Raw genomic sequence first — 22771 nt, 5'->3', positions numbered from 1 at the left:
AAAAAACTTAAATAAAGGTAACATAAAGGAGATATGGTCAGAAAACCAGAATGAAGTTCAAGGAGCCAACACAACATTTAAGGAGAAGCAGATGGAAGGTGATATCTGAGAAAAATTTAGGGTAAGAAGTTTATATATTTTAATGTTTGAAATAAAGGTGTGGAAATAGCCTAACTCTGATACATGGCCATTTGGGGAGAAAAACCTATATACCAAAGAGATTCTCTGCCTATATAGACTCTGGGACCATAAAAAAGAAGGAAAAAACGAGTCTGAGCCCCCTGCTTCAAAGAAGGGCAATGGTGGAAGACTGTCTTCCTTTGATTCATTGAGAAGTTGAGCTGCCCATGGAAAATTCATCTGTCAGCTTCACACCGAGTCCTACATGAACAGAATCATCAACCACCCCTTCCTGGAATCGTGTTGGGAACACAAATCAAGATCTATTTCTGGAAAAGAGCAAAGAACAAAACTAGAGATGAAACCCCCAAAAGAGATGTCGAACTGTCTCATTAGGAGGTGTAGGCTCCCTGATAACTAGGCATGCATCTGTGCACAGCCTTTCTGATGCTTGCGTGATCTTTCCAGAACAATCGTAAAGTGACAGAGCATCCAACTCTCTGTCAGAAGTTAGCTCAGCATGCAATTCTGACCATCCAACTAGATCCAGCTCTGAGTTATGCAGAGTTAAAACCTAGCTAGACGTTAAGGATAGAAAGAAGTCTTTAAAAAACAGATGCCTATATACACATCAGAAGGCAAAGCTACATGTTGCAGTTAACCTAACTACCAGAGGGTCTGCTTTTAATGGAGGTTGGGGATGGACGGGTGAGAGCTGAGAGAAGAGACAACCTAGGAAAAAGATGAAGAAGGTACTGGTGACTTTGTATAATACAAATAACTGCAAGAAGAGGTCATGTTCAGAATTATGTCTTCTCTGCATCTTTCTGAAAGAGATTGCCGCCTTGCTTTAAACAAATATAGCATTAAAACTTATGCTTCCATGTTCTTATTGCCTTATAGGACTGAAGCATATGTTTCCAAGTATTAAAAACAACTTAGAATATATTAAACAACATTTTTCATTAGCCTCTGAGCAATAGTGCCCATTCCTGTGATCCTTCCCCTATACACTCAATTCAAAAGATGGAAGAAGAAAGTGTTTATCAGAAGGCTGAATTTCTTGTTCCAGCCCACTTTCTTTTCAGCCATAGTGCTTTCTGGAAGTTTCAGAGCTTTCACTCTTAAATGAGGTCAAAGTCGACTTCATCACACCTTACCTTGGAAGCCCGGAAAGAGAAGGCTGTGGACTTGGTGTCTGACTTTGCCCGGTCCTGCAGTATAAGGCCTTGGTCCTCTGTCAAGGCCAGGTAGTGGCCTGTGGTGAGATGCCGGAGGCGGAAAGCCTGGCCCCATCTGATGTTACTGCCACTCCAACTGGGCAGATGAAACAGACAAGAAACTGCATTTACACAAAACTATGTCTATTTCAATATTTCTCCTGTGCTTTCTTCCACATGCTAGCAGACTTCTAAACCCTCTTCCTTAAGGGACAAAGCACTCGTCTCCTGGCTTGCTTTAGGATTTCAGGTCTGCTGACAACTCAGCATGGTACTTCTCTTGTGGCCTCTCTTAACACCAATGAGGAGGCATCCTTGTGCACCGTTGGTGGGAATGCAAACTGGTACAACCACTGTGGAAAACAGTATGGAGTTTCCTCAGAAAATTAAAAGTAGAACTACCCAATGATCCAGTAATCACACTACTGGGTACTTAGAACACAAAAGTACTAGAACACAAAGAGCACAAAAATACTAATTCAAAAAGATACATGCAGCCCTATGTTTATTGCAGTATTTACAACAGCCAAGACATGAAAGCAATCCAAGTATCCATCCACAGATGAATAAGTATGTGTACTTATAATCATACATATATACACACACCATACCTTTTTAATAACACACACACACACACACACACACACACACACACACACACACACACAAGATGGAGTATTATTTAGCTATATAAAATGAGGTCTTGCCATATGCAACAACATGGATGGATCCAGAGGGTGCAACGCTAAGTGAAATAAGCCAAAGACAAATGCCTTATGATTTCACTCATATGTGACATTGAAGAAACAAATGAACAACAACCAAGAGACAAAAATAGACTCTCAAATCCAGAACAAACTGGTAGTTCCTAGAGAGGAGGTGGGTGTGGGTATGGGTAAAATACATCAAGGGGATTAAGCATACACTTACCTTAATGAGCATCCAGTAACGTATAAAATTGTTGAATCATATTGTACATCTGAAGCTAATATAACATTGTATGGTAATTATACTTCAATAAAAATAAGGGAAAAAAAGGAAAAAAAAAGAACACCAACAATGATGATGATCTTGGGACAAGACAACAATTTAATGCAACTGGAAGTCTGAGGCTTCCAATTTTTCCTTCACTCCTCTGAAGTTTCTTGATATATAAAAACACGTGAAAAGAATACCTTATAAGGAAAGCTCATTTCTGGGAAAACAAAGTCATCTCTGATGTGCTATCTCAACTCAAACATTCTACTACCACAAAGAATCCCATCTTTAAGAGAAATAGTAAAAATATTTGTGCAGTTTACACTTGCCAGGGAGAGGCAGAGAATAAAGAAGCGTGTGTGTGTGTGTGTGTGTGTGTGTGTGTGTGTGTGTGTATGTATTTGTGTTAGAAGGGGATACATTTTGTGGAAAAAAATAAAGCAAGGTTAGATGATTAAGGTAAGAGAGACCTCGTGTTTGAGTGGAAACCTTTCGATGGACCTACATCAAAATGTTGGCATTCAACAAAAGTCACCGTAAGTATTTGGGGAGCACTTATCTACTGAACAACTGAGCTCATTATCTTTTAAGTTAGAATAAAATCTCATGGTTATACCTCTGGGGAAATAAACAACCTTAACTGAAACTATATATACATACCTATTTTGACATTTTAAAGAAGTCCATTAAGCAAGAACCAAGGCTTAATTAATATCCTGAGAATGTGAGTATGTTATTGCAAGCATTTTAACAGGGCTGGGAGAGAATACAAATGCCCTGAACCAGCTAACAAGTGGGTGATCCTTAGAACCAGTATTCTTTAAACCAGAAACTTCCAAAGAGTTGTTCTCAGTAAAAAATTTAAATGTATCTGTGTGCATAAGTTCTAATATTTTCTTCTGATTTCTACGGATTAGCTTGAAGACTACCTTGGAGGCATATACCCTCACAAGAGAGACTTTCACAATGAACATATATTCAGGGAGAGACTGAGCAGGGAGCCAGTGGGAAAGGCTGACAAGGAAAACCAAACACTTTTCCCTCCTCTGTTATCCCAAGCAGTTCATCTCTAGCCTAACTTGCAATCCCTCTCAGCAAAATAACAGCCCAGAGATTACTGGATGCTGCTTTGTACTTTGATGTTTGGAGACCACATGTTTTTACTCAGGCACCCAGCTCAAGTCTCAGCCTCCTGTTTTTTCCACCCCAGGTACAAAATTGTTTCTGACAAGTCAGGTAAATACGGTTTTCCTCACTGCTACATTTGCAGTGATGCTTTAGTCTTCTCTACCTCCTGCCATCACAACCACTATTTCTGTCATTTAAAGCTAATGTTCCACTGGAGCCAACCATACTACTGAGAAGAGAAACACTACCTGGGTTTCAGAGAATCTGTTCAAGAAAGCAAATGGGAGAAATACTTTGATGACTTTCAGCAGACATATCCAAGCTCACCTTTTATAAACCGGTCACTGCAAGGGCAGTAAGACCTGGGGGCTGGGTTCAGGGCAGCGAAGTCCTCTGGCTTCAGAGTGTGTGTGTGTGTGTGTGTGTGTGTGTGTTACTGTTGTTTGAAAACAAACTCAGGAAAATTTCAAAACTTAGCTCTGGGCCAAGGAACTTTTGAGAGTTTGCCAGGTGATGTGGAACAAATGAAGTATTTAAGAAAATGGAGAGTATAGGAAAAGAAAATAATCACGAAAAGAGCGCCACCCAAACCCTCCATTACCTTATCCGAAGGGGTTCCACTCTCCACAGAGATCTGGCTCGTGTCCCAGCTCCCCCAGCTTCATAGAATATCCTCCTGTGAGCAGAGTTGGAGATTAGCTCCTCTGAGCTTGACACTGATCAGCACCCGGGGAGGGGACAGCTCCCGGCAGAGATTGTTCAAACCCTGCCGCTTTTCTAAGCCCTCGTAGAGTCAGCAAAACTAAAAGCTGAGTCAAAGAGAAGAACAATTTCCCAGTCTCAACCTCTTAGGAGGGAAAAAAGGTGCTATGGGGGAGGGAACCGCTCACCACAGCAGATAATGGACACTCATGGACCGTCAGGGGTATGATGAAAAGGAACGTCTCCATTTGCACAGTCAAAATAGCCTAATCACTCACATAACCATCAGAACAGATACCAAATGCTCCAATTCTTTTAGGTTAAGCTCTTTGATGTAGTTTTCCATCTCTTAAAAAATGTATTTGTACTTTTAAAACATATATACAGTACAGTATGAATTCACTTCCATTATTCCAGGAAGTCCAGAACAAAGCTTTATGCTCAATTGCTATAGTGTCCATAATTTTATCACTGTGCTGTTGTCTCCTTTTCTCTATTAAAGATAATCTTTTGATGTATTTTTAAATAAAGTTTTTTATTTTGGAGCAATTTTAGGTTTACAAAAGTTGCAAAGACAGTAGAAAGAGGTGTATAGTTTCACTGTCTCCTAATGTTATCTATACTACACATAAATGTATATGCTACATTTGTAAAAACTAACAAACCAACATTGCTATGTCATCGCTAGCTAATCAAGGCTTGCCTTGGATTTCAGCAGTTTTTCCATTAATATTTATTTTCCCGTTCCAGGATCCAATCCAGGAATACCACAATGCATTTAGCTGTCCTGTCTCCCTTGTTTCCTCTGGCCTGTTCTTAGTCCCTCCTTATTTTCCATGACTTTGACAATTTTGAGGAGTAGTGGTCAGGTATTCTGCAAAATGTCCCTTGATTTGGGTTTGCTTGATATTTATCTGATGATCAGTAAACTCTATTTTTCAAGCCATACAATAGGGACCAACCTATCCATTTAAGTTAACTATCCTTGTTGAAGAGTATGTCTCATGAATAGTGGTCCCAGATTACCTGGTATACTGAATCCAGGCTCTTTTTGAGAATCTTGTGACCTTAGATCAAGACTGGTCGTTTAATTGCATTTAACTGCACTAATTTAAAATCCCACCTCCACCACAGAAGGTTTCTCTATACTACAACTGAATCACTCAAGCTCCCCGAGGATCTTGATCTAGATTTTGAGACAACAGGTAATTAGTAGAGATGAGGAGAAATGGGCAATTATTATTTTTTATCTGAATAAGTAACATCATTATGAGTTGGTTGAAAATAGTGGCTTGGGAGTTGGGCAGACCTCCGTCTGACTCTCTTAGGTGTGTGACCTTGTCAAGTCCCTTCACAGCTCTGTACGGAGCTTTGTTATCTATAAAATGAGCCTGATTCAGGACTTTAGTCACAGAAAGGTTGTGAAAAGGTAATGTGTTTTTTAAAGTAAAGGACATGCACAAAAATATTCATAGATGAATTTACCCAAAATTAAAAAAAATTATTTATTTTTGAGAGAGACATAGAGCATGAGTGGGGGAGGGAAAGAGAGAGAGACAGAGACAGAGACAGAGACAGAGAATCTGAAGCAGGATCCAGGCTCTGAGCTGTCAGCACAGAGCCCAACATGGGGCTTGAACTCACGAACCGTGAGATCATGACCTAAGCTGAAGTTGTACGCTTAACTGACTGAGCCACCCAGGTGGCCCCAACCAAATTTTGTTTAAATACAGATGTTATACGGGTGCCTGGGTGGCTCAGTCGGTTAAGCATCCAAGTCTTGATTTCGGTTCAGGTCACGATCTCATGACTCGTGAGTTCGAACCCCACCTCGGGCTCTGCACTTTCAGTGCAGAGCCTGCTTGGAATTCTCTTTTTCCCTCTCTCTCCATTCCTCCCTCACTTGTGTACTCTCTCTTCAAATAAACTTAAAAAAATTTTTTTAAATACAGATATTTATGTCAAATATAGAATAACACATTACATGGCACAGAAACACTGAAATGTTATGTTAATAGTGGTTGCCTCTGGGTGGTGGGATTATAGAACACATTCTAAACCTTGTCCAAATGTATATGGAATCAGGAAACACACAGTAAATATTAAGAAAGAAATCCTGTGTGACTTGAGAGCTCTAACTGCCCAGGTGTCTCTGTGCCAAGCCTAGAATGGTAATGGCATTGCGCTGACCTCCTACTCACCCACACTTGCTGAGGTTTTCATTTATGTGTCTCCCCACTCAGGACTGGAAGTGTCTCTCGGGTGAAGAGGGTGGGAGCAGCTCACCCCAGGTCACAGGGTTACAGAATTCTCTCCCTCTGACATCTGAAGAATTCTGGAAGGTTAGTCCCTCCCACCTGGGAAACTTGAGGGCAGCCTGCTCCATTTAATCTTGTAAGGTTACAGAGGTTGAAACAACCTGTTCTTGTTCTATAAGACAATTACCCAAGGAGAAGTGTAGAGTGGGTGGTGAGCTGAGGCACTTTGAAAGCTTGGCTGACAGCTTAGCCTCAGCTTTAACAGGTTAAGTGACTTACCCCAGGGTGCTTGACAAGCCAGAGGCACAGCCAAAGACCAGATCTCAGAATGCGAGATTGTTACTCTACCCGGCCTGGTGCTTTCAGGCTTTAGAAGGAATAGAAATGATTTCCTCTCTAAAGTCAGCACCCTCACTCTGGAATCACCTGCACGCCTTCATGGCTGCTGGTGTCTTTTAGTGAATTCTTGATTCCCTATTCCTTTGTTGTCTCCCAGATTTCAGTATCCCTGGCCATCCTGGCCAGTTCTGAGGATTTTCCTGACACCACAAGACAATGACGAGGTTGCATCCTCTTTTGATTGAGACCCGCTGACACAGAATCTCAGGTTGTAGTATAATGAATAGCTGCTTACTCACCCCTTCATGCTTCCTTATGAAGGAAAGGGATAAGGCTATTTTACCTGTAAAATCCCCCCCCCCCCAAATACATATTAGATCCTGTAGAATCCTCAACCAAGGGAAGGTCACCTTTGTCTTATTTCAACGATGGCATGCATGCCTGCTTCAGGATGCCATTTGGGAAATTCCTCTCCATCTGTTTCACTCTTCCCAGCACCTCCTTTCAAATATTTGTACAGTCTTTCCTTTTCATCAGGCTCTTGTTAAAGTACTCGCCAGGAATGGCCACCAAAAGGTGGGCTTCTCCAAGCAGTTTCTGCCCAGGCTGCTACTAATTTGGTTCAAATTTAATGTGTGTGTGTTGGGGGTTGGTGGGCGGGGGGGAGGGCAGATCAAGGGTCATGCACAAGGTTATCATTTCTTTTTTTCCAAATTCCTGCCCTTTCAAGAAGAACTGGAATAGGAAGAAAGAACGAGTTCAGATGTATTCCACCTTAGAGGTAGCTGACTGCAAAATTCCTAAAATTTCAGGTCTTTACCCACCTGCAAATCTTCCCTTTAGTGCAGAATATTTAAAAGATAGTACCTGGGCTATTGCATCATTTTACCATTTAAAATCAAGAAAAAGAAAATCACCATTGCATAGAATCACATGACATTATTTAGGGTAGGGAATCCTTAATTCTAAGGAAATTAGGTCAGCCTAACACCGTATCTCAGAGATAACTGTCAGTTAACTGGACCAATGCCAGGGAGGAAGTCAGTGAATTAATTAGCCACTTGCCACAGGTCTTTACTTTATGCGTCCTAGACAGTGTTCTGGGTCACATCTGGTTCCCATGGAGAGCTATTCAGAGGACAGAGCAAGTAGGAAGGGATTCAGCACAATAGGGATACATACTGCCAATGCATGGTTTCTAAGACACACATTAACATGTTTGAGCACACTGCTCTGCTCCTGAAGGTCCTTTTATAGTTCATCGGATCAGGAACAAGCACTGGTGGGAGTGTCAGCAGCCTGGCTTCTAAGCTGCCACCTGAAAGCAGCCGGTAAGTGACCTTTGGCAGGAGCCTGAGCTAGAGGATCTCTTAGTTGTGAGGACTTGATCCCATGTGTCAAATGAAGTAAAAGAAATGCAGTTAACAAGGTTCCCACAGGCAATTCACAAAAACATAGAATGTATTACCACTGGGAGATCACCCCCTGCTGTCACAAATTCCACCTAATTTGGATCCAATTTTATTTTTTAATTATTTACCACGTTTCTATAGTTACAGGGGTCAAGCTTTTTGGACTCTGTTCCTTTGGTGATCAACAGGCTACCAAGGGACACTGCAGAATGAATTTAAGACCTGGATTAGTATCGTCTATCTCCTGGTTTTGAATTTTTGAAAAGAATTTGTTGAGGAGTTAAGCAGAGGATCACAGAAAGCATCACCCTCAGAAGTGTCATCTACATGTGTCCCTTGGCACCATCCCTGCTAAATCTAGCTCCTGTTGGATACTGTTATTTGGTTTCTCCAATCCTATTTAGTAATAAGCAAAATGAAATCACCAAACTCCACCTCAATTACTTAGCACCTGAGAGGGGAAAAAGAGAGATGATCTGCCTTTGAAGCGCCCAGTGAATGAGTTAAGTGCACAAACTCACTAGAAAGATTAGTGGGTGCTTCAATCTACAACGAATGCTACCAGAAACTCCTCAGAGAAGCACTTAAAGAAAATGAAGGCACTGGGAAGCATTACAGAACTGCTTGCCTAAGAAGCAACAGGTGTGGCCAGGTACTCCTGTGCTTGAGCTCCAGGGCACTGCCATTCCTGTTTTACAATACCACGGCTGGGTACAGTTGATGTCCACTGACCAATGCTTACAGAATTCATCTGTGGATTAGTCTGAGTCACCCGAGACTGAAACACCTAGGAAAAGGATGATGCTATCGGCTTACCTGTGCTGGGAGTCATTCTGGTCTGTAGATGGTATCGTCAAACACTCATCATGACCATGGAAGAGACGTACTACATGCCCACCAAGTAGGTAACCTGTGAGAGAATTATATTCTACTATGAGCTGACGGGAAATTTAATAATGAGAACACCAGGTTTAAAAAGGATAAATTCACACAGCATTGAGTCAGTTATAGAAAACACCAAGAAAGAAGCATTTGGAAAATGGCAGATTCCATGAATTCTGGCCTCAGGAAGGAAAGACAACAAAGTCAAAATTCTTTGTTTTATTTGAGAGAGAGAGAGACAGAGAGAGACACAGACAGACACACACACAGAGAGAGAGAGAGAGAGAGAGACAGAGACAGAGACTCCCAAATAGGCTCCACACACAGCACAGAACCCCATGTGGGGCTCGATCCCACAACCCTGGCATGATGACCCAAGCCAAAATCAAGAGAGTCGGAGGCTCAACCAACTGAGCCACCCAGGCGCCCCAAGAAAGTCAAAACAATTCTAACATCAAAAGTTAAATAGAATTTCAGAGATGAGCAAGTCCAACATCAAAATGTAGGGTGAAAAGTGTCGATTCACATCATTACAAGGAAAATTATGTTGCTAGTATTAGGAAGGGAAGGATTTTCTAGTTGCTTAGGATGAAAATACATCCAACACAAAATTCCTGGATAAGCTCTTACAATCTTGATGTGTCCGTTTTGTGGCAAAATCCCAATCAAATTGCAGCCATGGGGAATAAAGAGGAAGCTGGGAAGGAGATCAGCAAACTGTTACTAAGAGCTGTCGTCTTCTCTAAAGAAGACATCCAGATGGCCAACAGGCACATGAAAAGATGCTCAACATCGCTCCTCATCAGGGAAATACAAATCAAAACCACACTCAGATAGCACCTCACACCAGTCAGAGTGGCCAAAATGAAGAAATCAGGAGACTATAGATGCTGGAGAGGATGTGGAGAAACGGGAACCCTCTTGCACTGTTGGTGGGAATGCAAACTGGCGCAGCCGCTTTGGAAAACAGTGTGGAGGTTCCTCAGAAAATTAAAAATAGACCTACCCCATGACCCAGCAGTAGCACTGCTAGGAATTTACCCAAGGGATACAGGAATACTGATGCATAGGAGCACTTGTACCAAATATTTATAGCAGCACTCTCAACAATAGCCAAATTGTGGAAAGAGCCTAAATGTCCATCAACTGATGAATGGATAAAGAAATTGTGGTTTATATACACAATGGAGTACTACGTGGCAATGAGAAAGAATGAAATATGGCCCTTTGTAGCAACGTGGATGGAACTGGAGAGTGTGATGCTAAGTGAAATAAGCCATACAGAGAAAGACAGATACCATATGGTTTCACTCTTATGTGGATCCTGAGAAACTTAACAGAAACCCATGGGGGAGGGGAAGGAAAAAAAAAAAGGTTAGAGTGGGAGAGAGCCAAAGCATAAGAGACTCTTAAAAACTGAGAACAAACTGAGGGTTGATGGGGGGGGGGGGGGGGAGGGAGGGGAGGGTAGGTGATGGGTATTGAAGAGGGCATCGTTTGGGATGAGCACTGGGTGTTGTATGGAAACCAATTTGACAATAAATTTCATATATTAAAAAAAACATATATATAAAAAAAGAGCTGTCTGAGGGGAAGCTGGCTTTCAAATGCATTTGACAGACACAGATAAAATCTGGATGCCCATCCCACAGCACCAAGGGGTGGCAAAATGACATTCCAGTATCCCACAGTGGGTGAGCCACTACCGATAAGCACTTAGCTTTCAGCTTAAGGAATCTCAATAGCCACAGAGTTCCAAGATGTATGGAAAACAATGAGCTTCAAGTGCATGATGACCCATTAGTGTTCAAATAAATTCTGAGCCTTAATTCAAAAAACATACTAGGAGCAGGACTCTAGTCTGAGGTTTACTTGTACGAAGAAAGCAAAATTTGTAAATTTGTTATCACTTTGGGTAAAAAAAATTCTCTAGGCCAGTCTGATCTCAGGAGACATATGGACTTAATATATGTTCAATGTCTGCATCAGGACTTACAAAAAAAAAAATCACACAGCTATATCATCTAGGGACTACCGAAGTATTCTGGGTGTTGAATTAACAGTAAGAAAGAGAAACATGCCAAAGGAGAAAGGGCTGTTTATCAACGTATTTTGTACAGGGACAGTGTGATATTCCATTGTTCACTTTTTTTTAACCAGGCGTGGCAAGTTCTTCTTAAACTTTCCTTGAATATTCACAAATCCTTCCCCAATTTTCCTCTACCTTACTATACTAAGAGTTTTACTTGTACAACCTCTTTTGCATTAAAATGATTCATGATATACTGTAGGGTAAATCTTAACAGCCAATTTATTTCAAAAAATTAAAATCTTCCATGATCATGCTCTTGATTAACCTCTCGGTCATCTCATGATGGTGAGGCCACGCCCCATTTGGATCTATCCTTTGCAGTCCTCAGGCTCCTCCAATCAATATTCTAGTCACACAGAAAATCGCCAAGTGCTGGTGCATTATGGCTCTTCCTAATTGAAATCTATGAGGGCAATATTCAGGAAAGAAGGGTCATGAGGAGGATCACTTATGCTCTCAGGGCTGAAGTGGGCTTCTCACCAGGGGATGCTGAGAGGGCATTTTCTGCAGGGCCAGATGACTCAGGTGATGAGCTTTCCAGGCTAAATTACAAGGGCACTCAAAACTTCGATAAGGACCTTTATTATGTGATTTGCAAACACTCCTTAATTAATCTCCACAAGTTGTCTGTTGGGACCGGGAAATAATTTTATTCCTCCAGTGAAAACGAAAAATATGGAGAAGAGTCAGTCAAGACTCTTCCTTCAAGAAGACTGAACCCCAGTTTCTTGATTTCTTACAGAAAGGCAATAACAACAGACTCAGGGTAGTGAGTTAGTTTCGTTGTAAAAGAAGAGGGCTAAGCATAGCCTGCCTTTTTAAAGCCTTCCACGAGTTGCGGACAGAGTTAAAAATCTGTCATTTCCTGACTATTCGGCTACAACACGATGCCTTCTAAAACTGGAGCATTGCCTTGACACCCTTAGGTTTCCCTCTATTTTCAAACATGTCATCATAGAAGGGCATTCCCAGTTTGAAACTACTGGGCTCAAGATTAAAAATCGGATTAAAGCCACGGTAGGAGTATCTCTTTAAAATTCTGATCTTGCTGTAAGGTGCCAAAATGTAATATGATAACCTACAGGGTCACTGGCATTTGATTATTCTGCTCAGCTGCAATACTACCCATGGATAAGGTAAGGCCAGTATATTAATTCTGTAACTTGAAAGGTGCATTGACTCTGCCGGCTCCAAGAAATAGGATATGTTGAACAAACTTTGAGGATCTTACTTCCAAGGGAAGAATAAAACACTGAGAACATTTTGTTATTGTGAAATGGCCCTGCAAAAACACAAGTAGAAACAAATGACCAAACACACTTTTATTATAGAGAAAGTCCTTCTTCCACCTGTCTGGAGAGATAGTAACAGTATCACCTTCTTGGCAAATAATCTCTTCCAAGACTGAAGTGGCTGGGACCTATACACTGATAACTAGTAACCATAAATGAAAATGAGAAGTCAGCAGGAGAGGAAAAGTACATATCCAAATCCTGCATGCATAAGTACTAAAACAATGGTGGGCTCTAAAGGATTAAAAGATGTTGTCAGGAATGTCCATGTAATCAGAAATCAGGACAGAAAATAATCCACACCCACATCAGAGAAAGACATTCAGGTGGACTAAAATAATGCTAGCTGTGTAGCAAGGCATTAGGTAGGAGCTGGGAAGCAGCAGAAAATGTCAATATATACAGCTCAAGACAGACTGGAAGCTGAGGGCTGAATGCATATTAAAAAAAGCACACCTTCTTCGATGCTACTTCCTGAGCACGTGGGATGTACATTCCAGAGTGTTTGCATAAAAGAGGCATCCACTTGTATGTTCCCATTTGATACGGAGAGATGCTGCAGCAGAAACAGAAATGAGACATCCTTTAAATAACCGGCCTGGTCCTGGCAGAAGCAGCTCACCTAAAACCGCAAGGATTGAGTTAAAGAATCTCACTGTCATCAGGCTCTTTCTGCATAGCCTGTGGGAGACTGCTACACCCAATCCAGAAGCATGCTTCAAAGGGGGACACTTCCTTCAGGGAAGAGGAAGTTTTCTGCCACAGAGGAGGCAGACAAGTGTTGACTTCATCCCCTCAGCTGGATCCCCGATTCAACAGGAAGTCATACAATGTCTGTTCTTGCTGGGAGAAGAGAATTCACAAATGGGAACAATTACTCCAGCATTTGTTCTAGGCAAAGTAAAATCTACTGGCAAGACGGGTGCTGAGAAGCTTAAAAACTTATCTCTAGACACTTCTCTGATATTCAGACACCCGAGGGAGCCTAACACTCATCCCCAGGTGCAAAATCTCACCGTCATCTTTCAACCACTGTGACATCCCATTTGCCGAAAGCATTTTAAATTCTCCATTCCTCCAACATAAGCTTATTTTCCTAGATCCTATTCTTTTTGGCTGGTTCACTGGACAAGAACTAAACCACGTGAGAAATTCAGAGTAATAGTAGCTCACGTTGGTTTTCTCAGAAAGTGCTCAGGGCATTTTGGCAGAGTTCGATGGACCCAGTATCTTACTCTGAAAGGATAACTAACAGTTAAATTCCAGGCCCCATGAGAATGTGACAAGGGAGAGAATCCAACCACCTCTCCAGTACACCACGTACAAGTTTAACCTACCCATCCTATTGTGGCTCAGTTCGCCTTGGCCATTACTTCCTAAAGGAAAATATTCTAGAAATGAAGAGATGCCTGGTAGGAAGTACTTACAAGGTATCTTTCAGAGGACACGCTGACGAGGATGAGGTCATCACCAATTCGAACTTTCTCTCCCTCGGATCTCTGTTTGGAAGCAGGATGTATGGTCCACCAACAGGCTTCTCCTACATAAATGCTCCTTGAGTTAGTCATTGCTTCATGGAAACCAGTGTCCCTAAGTCAGTCCCTCATTCTCCTTTCTCCTGAGAACAATCCCTCAAGCACACATGTGCAAACTCCAGACCTCAATTTCTATTTAGCCCCATACCTGCTCGACTGTCTTATCATTTTCATTTTTTCCAGTGACAGGAAAACAGAGTTTGGGAGAGAGTATTGGAATCCAGAAACTACAGAAGCTTTTGAGTATTTTTAATACATATAGAAAAATGTTTTCATCATAGGTACTTACAAATCTTTAAGAACTGACTTCATGGGTCTACTGGCTACTTACACACTTTTATTTTTTGCCATACTCTCCCTGAAATTCTACTGAAACGTGAGTAATTCTACTTAAAACATCAGAGATTTTCAAAAGGCCTGAATCTACAAAGACTCAGACAACAGGTGAGAAGTTCATAGCAAAGAAGGAAAATGGACAATTTGGCAAAAGGAAAGCAGACAGATGCTTTCAGCATAGACAAGCTAACACCCAAGTCCTTAAGTAAGAAAAGGGAGAAGTTGATCTCAAGAAATAAGGTCATCCCTACTTTGAATTTCTCAGGAAATCTCTGGAATGGGAGATAAGTTACTTGCGAAGGTAGCAACAGAAGATGGGCTTGAAAGCAGGAGAATTGGCTAAAAGCTATAAAGGAACTTTTATCACCTGGCATCCTTCTCTATACCCAGCACAGCCAGATGACCCCTCCTTCTCTACCCTACAGAAGATTAAGAGTTAAATCCATGGAATGACCAACCATCAAAGTTATGGTTTTGTAATACCAAGCACTGTCAAACAAGAAAGTAAAAACTATTGCTAAAAATAGAGAATCGTTAACATTTTATGCCCTGATTAGTAAAGCCCCAGCTCCTTTCCCTGGGCCTCTATTCCTCATACACCAGCTGTGATCCTAAGTCTTCTCCTCACCTCAAATCCAAGGATTCCTCTTTAGGGAAGCCCAACCACCCAAGATAAAAAATACTATTGTCTGGGCATCTCCAGTGAAATGCGTAATCCTTGACAGATTACCCAAAAGTAAGGCTTAACAGATGGCAAGCCACAGCCACACATTCAGGGCTTCCGGTCAGCTTTACTGCCTTGACCTAAACATGAAAGGACACCAAGGATCACCTGACATCTGAGCCAAGTCACTAACATGAATGAGAAGAACAAAATAAACACTGGGCAAAGGGACTTGGAGAAAACAAAGATTATGGAGAGTCAAAGAAAACTTTTAAAAATTCATATAATTAATCATATCAGATAAGAAAAAGTGTCATTCATGAAATGGCAATGAAAGTGTCCAGGAATGATCCCTTTGGAGAAAAACCCTTGTATCTTGAAAGAGAGAGAAAGAAACAAGAGACTTTTAGGATAAAGTTGAAAAACTCTCCCAAAAATAATGAAGAGAGGGGCACCTGGGTGGCTCAGTCAGTTAAGCATCCGACTTTGGCTCAGGTCATGATCTCGTGGTTCACGAGTTTGGGCCCCGTGTTGGGCTCTGTGCTGACTGCTCAGAGCCTGGAGCCTGCTTCAGATTCTGTGTCTCCCCCTCTCTACCCCTCCCCTGTGCATGCTCTGTCTCTGTCTCTCAATAATAAATGTTTGAACATTTTTAAAAAAAAGAATGAAGAGAAACATTAGAAATAGGAGTAAAGAGATAATCAGAAAACCAATCTACCAGATTTTCAGAAAGCAGGAACAGAGAAAACAAAGTGAGGAATTAATGAAGAAATAGTATTAAACATTCCCCAAAGCTGGAAGGCAAGCATTCAGACTGAAAAAGCCCACAGAGTCCCTACCACAGTGAAGAGAGACTCACAAAAGGGTCCATTCTTGTGAGACTTGGAACAAAAAGGATCCATGCCCAAACACATCACTGTGGAATTTTAGACAGAAGGGCAAAAGAGAAGATTTAAGTAGCGCTCAGAAAATATAAACAGGTCATACACAAAGGATTGAGAATCTGAATGTAGGTATCTCAGTAGCCAGGCCTTAAGCTAGAAGAAAATGAAGAAAGCCTTCAAGATGCAGAGGAAAAATTTATTTCCAATGTAGAATACTATGAATTACTTGTGAAGCATGATTTAAACTTCTTAGTTGATGATTTACCTCCCATAGATCTTTTCTGTAAAAGCTACTGGATAATGGGCTCCACCAAAGTGACGTGGTAAACCAATGAGGGAGAAAAACATGAGATCCAGGAAACATGGAGTCTAGGAGAGAGGCCAAGGACATCTCCTAGATGACGGTGGATGTTTCTATAAGAGGACACTGATAGAACAGCCAATATGATTGAATCCCATGAGGGGAAAGTTTCAGTTCTATAGAACAGTTTGAAATGAATGAGCGATTGGGTCACAGAAAATAAAGCAAACGATTCTCTCAAAAAGCCTAAAGTTATTCTACCACTGTCAGCAGAATGAACGTATAGGACTTTTCCCATTACATGCTCTAAGACTGACAGCTGGTTTATATATAGTGGCCAACTTACAATCAGTGAGTGTGGCATTTCACTGATTTTGTAATTATCAGCAAAGGTGGACAATACCTTAGAGGAAATTATATTTTAAGAATAACACTTTAGCTGAAAACAAAGCAACCTCAAATCAAATGCAAGTATAATCTCATTTTAAGAGAAAAAGCATCATGGAGCCCACTCTTGTGCTTTGTACAAAAATGAGAAGAAGTGGAGAGGCAGGGCTTCTCCTCAGGAATTCTCAGATATCCCTGAGCACAATGCAGAGATGGCAGGCACACATCGTTAAAACTTCATTTTTTTCCCTCTAGATCTGTAAAATCAGACAATCTGGATCATTCCCTTATGAAATGACACAATTTTGGAACAACATGTAATTTTGCCCTTTGGCTACCCAACAATGGAACTTCCTGTCATGGTATGAAAGATTGTATTCAAATTAGACTCTTCCTGCAGTGTGACCTAGGATGTTTTCTCTTCTCTGGCCTTTGTTCCTATCCTTTTTCCAGGCCTGGGGTTTCTGCTTTAGAGCAGGTTCTACCCAACCTTCTTCCAGCAAATTCTCATTCAGTTTGAGCTAACCTGAAGTAATTTCTGTCATTTGCAACCAAGAATCCTGATTGATACATAGCCCAACCTGTAAGTGGAGCAGATATTCCATATACATTGTCCTTGAAGGATGGTCATATTACCTATGAATATCTCCAGCCACACCGAGCACCCTACATCCCAGGGCCAGCTGCTATGTTGCTGGATAATTGCAGATATGGCAAAGTAGTTTTTTTCATTGAGGTGAAATGTGTTTCCTTTCAACTTCTATCCCACTGCTCCACTAGTCTATGGAATAACCCACAGCAAGTCAGACCCTTCTGTGACACCGTAACTATTAAGTATGTATAGTTATGTTGGTCCTCTCTTTTTCATTTCTGGTTTCCAGGGAGAATCTGCATCATGGTCACCACCTTTCTTAGCATCCACCTCCTGACTGTCAGCATTTTTGACTGACCTCAAAACACAACAAAACACAAGCCAATGTTTCCCAAAGTATGTGACTGTGGCGAAAGCATTATGTTGTCCTTCATTCTTAGTTACTATGTCTCCATCACACGTTGTTTCTTTCTTATTCCCCTAAATTTTTTCAGACCTATTTCTTGACCCCACTGGTTGCTTGGTTTGGAATCCCCAATGAAGAACTTATTATTCAGTATCCTTCTCAAAAGCCCTTAGCCCAAGACCCAAGTGAACAGGAGATCTGGGAACGTTGACTTACCTGTGGCATGTTCCCGTAGACCTACATCAAAGGCAAGTTTATCTGTCTGGGATCTTGATGTGGTCAAACATGTTAGATACTGTGAAACAAGAGCAGATGCTAGTGAAGTCATACTCTTCTATCAGGTCTTGGCATCTCACCACTAGTTGGCTTCCAGTTGTCAATTTCAATACTGAACTACTGTATAAAGGGCTCATTTACTGTATTCAATGGTATAACACATTTGAGATATACTTTTAATAGTATATTTAAAATCTCAAAGATGTTCTTCTCTGGTGACCCAGTGATTTAACTTCTAGGACTATATGCAACAGATATAAGTTTGAAATTAATATTTCAAACATATTTAATATGCTTTAGTTCAAAGATACTGAGAAACTTTTAAATTGGAGACAATATAAATGCAACGTCTACAACCAACAATAACGGAAAAGTTAATAAACTTTGGTCCTTCATTTTATGAAATATGTTACCATTAAGAGTATTTATCCAGAGTATGTAATAGCATGGAACATATGCAAAACAGCACAAGTAACAGGTACACAAAACTTAAATGTCTGGCAACTAGGCTAAAAGGAATTACACCAAAATGATATCTGAAGTTCTCTTTGGACAGTGAGATGGACCATGATGATTCTCCTACTTCTATTTATTTTGGTTTTCAAACTTTCTATGAGCTTCAGAACTTCTCAATGTATATGGGATCCACCCCCCCCCCCCAAACCCCTGCCACCGATTATAAAAATGCATGTGCATGTAAAACTTAACATTGATATTTAAAATAACTTAATAATGGAAAAAAGCCATGGCCTGTTCCTTGCCCCTTTACTGGCAGGCACAGTGGCTGATCTTAGAATCAAACTGGTTGGCAGATATGCACTTGAAATGTGGTTTCTGAGTTCTACTTCTACTTCTCTGCAACAGATAAATGGAGAATCATTGCATTGTCCAAAATCCTCTGTCACAGGCTTCATTCTCAGAGGTACTCCTAAAAAGAACTAGCTAGTAGAGAGTTTATGTTAACTGTGAATCCAAATTTTTCTGGGCCTGGGGGACAGTAAATATAATAATAAATCACATAATCCTTCACATCTCTACCATGCTTTTAGCCCAAGTTGTCAAAGCCATGAGAGGCGTGCTGTTTGAGGTTTTGTTTAGTCTGTTCAGGTAGGAAAAGAGAGGTATTAAGGTTTTATTTACCCTATGGATAAGCACCAGGTTCTGAAAGATACATGATCCCATCTCAGTTCTAGACATCATCAGGATACAAAGTTTCCCCACCCTCTAAATGTCCCCATCTCCTGCTCCTATAACCTTCCATTTGGTCACTTTTGTTCTCTGTCCTCTGCCATGAAAGACTACAACAGAAGAATGTTCAGGCTGAAAAGGTCAACTTCTTACCGGTCCTCAGGAAGGAAAAAAAAAAAAAGCCGCCATAAATAAATTATTTAAGAGCCAGCTGCAGCTCCTGCTGCCAATCTGACAGTTCAAGCTTTGAGATGAACTGTGAGCATACTGCAGGTGTAAATGTGTGAAAACGAAGTCTTGAATTAATGTAACATTTTCCACTTGGGCCAGAGAAAGAAGACGAGCCTCCCTTACACTGATACAAGTGACGATGAGCAATACAGGGATGGAAGCAAACAGGATTAGAGCTGGCACGTGTTACATTCGACTGAGATCACCATAGTCTCCTTAACGTGCCCTGCAAAAGTTCTACAGTATCCAGATTTTTCTAATTATATTTACTTAAAACTTGAACACTTTTTCTCATGTTACACTGAGTTAGCACCATTTTGGTTAGTTCCGGTCCCAGACCCCTAATTAGTTACAGCTCAATGAGCTTTCTGTGACGGCTTTGCTCCTTATCTTCCTACAGCCTCTGGATTAACATAATACCTTCCAATTATTCCAGGACTGAAGGCAATGGATACCATCCCATTTCTGTTAGCTAGCAGAAGAGTAGAAATTTCATAAAAATCTCATTTGATTTTTCTTCTCTGTTGGTTACCCTTATATGCTTAACGAATTATTTCATGGTTTATTTCTTCATCAGTTGAACAAATATTTATTGAGCATCTAGTATGAGGCACTGTCCTTGATAGGGTTAGGTTTAGTTAAATTAAAACAAGAAAAGACAAGGTCCTTTTTCTTCCCAGAGTGGGGAGGAGAGTGGTTAGACATTAGGCAAATACCTAATTGCAAAATGAGTAAGTTATATGAAGAAAATGCAAAGCAATAGTGTGCTCTAATTATTTACATTCCAAATTACTTGTGTGTTAACATAATCTAGATGCTTGTTGGTTTCCTATACTTCCTCCCCTCTTCATCTTTTTTCCTCCTCCTCGAATGGTGAAAGCGGACATCCAGATGTGCTTACCATTCCGCTGAAGGAGTGCCGCAGGAGAATCGCGTGGCCATATAGCAGGGTCCTGTGGCCACCCCCTTGTGCTGCCTGTGGGGAAGGACAAGGAAAAATGTCGGCACGGGCCGCTTGTGGCCCCCTCTAGAGCAAAACAAGACAAGAATTCTGAAAGACAGACTACAAAGAAAGACCCATTGCAAAGCTCCCCAAGAATTCATTCTAGAAGCGAGTGGCCAGCCTATGGGCGAGGGGGAGACTGGTGACCACAGCCATGCAACATCCTTGGGAGAGGGTGTGTAGGGCCAAATCTGTTCTTAGAAAAGTCCCCTGCCCAGGATGAGCAGAAACCCGAGCTGTTCTACCAGAGAAGCGTGTAAATGAGATAGGTACTGCTTACCTTCCTTTGAAACTTCTCAGAAGCATTCGAGAGTGAGAGAGAGAAACAAATGTAACTATAGCCTAGCGACAGAAAGGCAGCTTGGGGGACAGGCATACGGTCACATTCTGTGCCCTGTGGTCTTTTCCCTTCAAGGCATGTGGCCTTCTGCCCAATCATTTAAAGGGGTCCTATTTACCCAGATCTCACCATTGCAGACAGCTCTGAAATGCAGGACTTTCAAAGGGCAACCAGCAGTGCAGAAATGGACCCATCAGCTGCAGGACCATCTCGGTACCTTCTCTGCCACCCCAGGTAGCTCCACTTTGGCTGTTCACTCAGTGGCAACCCACCCAGTGGGAGAGGCACAAGCAAAGAGACAACTCAACATAAAGCTGCTGTGTCTGCTTCTTTTTCCCTTCATCTGTCTGATTCACCCACCACGGTCTGAACCCAACAGTACATGATAGGAGACAAAACTATTATTTATTGTCGTTATTCCTGAGTTGGTAACATGACAACATTGAAATCCACAAAGAAGTCCTAGAATTTGTTGGTATCTGCTTTTTCGACCTTTTGCCTAAATCCCTTCCCCATCCTATTACCCTGCCCTGAGACACAGTCAAATAATTTTGATCACACATACCCCTTAGGAAAAGATGTTTCAGCATAGGACCCCATCTCTAAATATGCACAAGAAACATCCAAAGCCTGAGATGAAAGTTAATCATAACGAGAAATTCTAACATTTTCCTTCTATATGCCAAGAGCACCTCTTAGGCACCGAATATTATTTAGACCTGCACACCAGCAACCACAGGGGCTAGTGTGAGGTGTGGTCATCTCCTGTGCCTACCCTCCCTCAGAGCAATGAGCAAAGAAGGCAAAAGCCGGTGGTATGGAGAGAAGGCACAGGTCTGAATAATAAGGTCTGGAGTAATTTTATTTCAACTCTATTTGGATTAAAAGAATTGCTCTGTTGAAGAGATAACTTTTCATGTCATACCAGGAGCCTAAAGAAAAGAAAAATGATAGATGGGGTATCATGTTTTTTAAAAAGCTGATAAGTATATAAAAAGGTGGCTGCACTTTCCTCACAACTGCAGAGATATTTAAGGGCTCCCCAGACCTTAATATGGTGGAGCAACGAAATGTTCTTTGTACTATTTCCGAATTGCTCAAAATCATTCGAACTAACTTTAGTTGCTGTATTTCCAAATGCGTCAACAGCTACGTTAAAAGGAGTCACACCCAATCATTTCCACAGCCTGTCCGTCTGCTATTTTCCCTATTTTCCCTCCTGAACCAGTCCGATGTCTCAAACCGAACTACTGATGAAATGACATGTCCTGGTGTTAACTGTGGGTCACACCTTTGTCTTTGTTCCCATTGACTCAGTGAAGCATCTTAAAAGGAGCCCAGCGTCGCTGACCACAAAAAGTGGCACCCAAGAGCGTGTGTTCCCCCTCTTCTCTGGCACTGCTGCAAACATCTCCTGGCCCTCATAGCCTTTATTATGGAACCAACAGAAAAGCAGAGAGATGAAGCACAAGTGTCCCACTGGGACTGAATGGGGCAGCACCATGAAGAACACAGGAGGCTTTGCATCCCGATGCCTCCCTCTGCCACGGCAGTGCCTCGTTACACTGGTGGGCATCATCGATGGGTTACAGCAGAAGCTGCTGGACACTATTCCTCTGTGCTCGCTCTACCAGGCCTGGGGTGGAACCCGGGAACTGGTGCTTCTAACAAGCTCCAGGGGACAGGACCCTCATGTTGCTGGTCCGGGGATGACATTTTGAGGGCCACTGCTTAAGGAATGATCAAGCTTCAGTGCTTGCCAGAGTAGAGGCAGAGGCTTTGTCAATCATCATCCCGGTGAGAGCTCCTATGGGTACACACCATGGGTAGGTGCTTTCCAGAACATCGTGGCTTGTCATCAGGATTTTTCCAGGGAGGAATGATTGCCCCCACTGACAATGTGAGGAGTTTGACCATATATCCTACGGCTGGATGTGGATGGTGGTGGTAGCAGTGGGAAGTGACCTCACGGTCAATTCAAGAACATGAGCCTATTTTGCTCTAGTTTTTATAATATATTAATTTGCCTACCGTATACAAAACCAGTGTAAAAAGCAACCAGGAAAGCAGGAGAGAAAGATACTTCCTTAGCTCTTAAAGGAAGGTGAATTGATACAGCAGGGATTTAAGGAGCCCTGAGCATACAGCAGGCACAGAACTATGCAAGGTGTTATACGTGAACTATCTCATTTTAGACTTGCAATT

The 22771-nt window shown here is 41.6% G+C and overlaps 1 protein-coding gene across 1 annotated transcript in view; it reads right to left on the bottom strand.

Moving 5' to 3' along the window:
* Positions 1-22771, bottom strand: part of RYR3 (ryanodine receptor 3) — a 524284-nt gene that overhangs the window by 277764 nt on the left and 223749 nt on the right. The window contains exons 4-10 of the mRNA XM_053889214.1: positions 20125-20199; positions 17745-17823; positions 13851-13963; positions 12880-12979; positions 8974-9067; positions 4048-4122; positions 1281-1437 (exon numbers count right to left, since the gene is read on the bottom strand). Of these exons, the coding sequence (XP_053745189.1) occupies positions 1281-1437; positions 4048-4122; positions 8974-9067; positions 12880-12979; positions 13851-13963; positions 17745-17823; positions 20125-20199 (693 nt within the window). The remainder of the gene's footprint in view (positions 1-1280; positions 1438-4047; positions 4123-8973; positions 9068-12879; positions 12980-13850; positions 13964-17744; positions 17824-20124; positions 20200-22771) is intronic.

This window comes from Panthera pardus, unplaced genomic scaffold, assembly GCF_024362965.1.
Source record: "Panthera pardus isolate Hobbes unplaced genomic scaffold, ASM2436296v1 HiC_scaffold_24, whole genome shotgun sequence".
NCBI classification, from domain to species: Eukaryota; Metazoa; Chordata; class Mammalia; order Carnivora; family Felidae; genus Panthera; species Panthera pardus.
The sequence above is the reverse complement of the archived record's forward strand: the minus strand, read 5'-3'. Positions and strand labels throughout refer to the sequence as shown.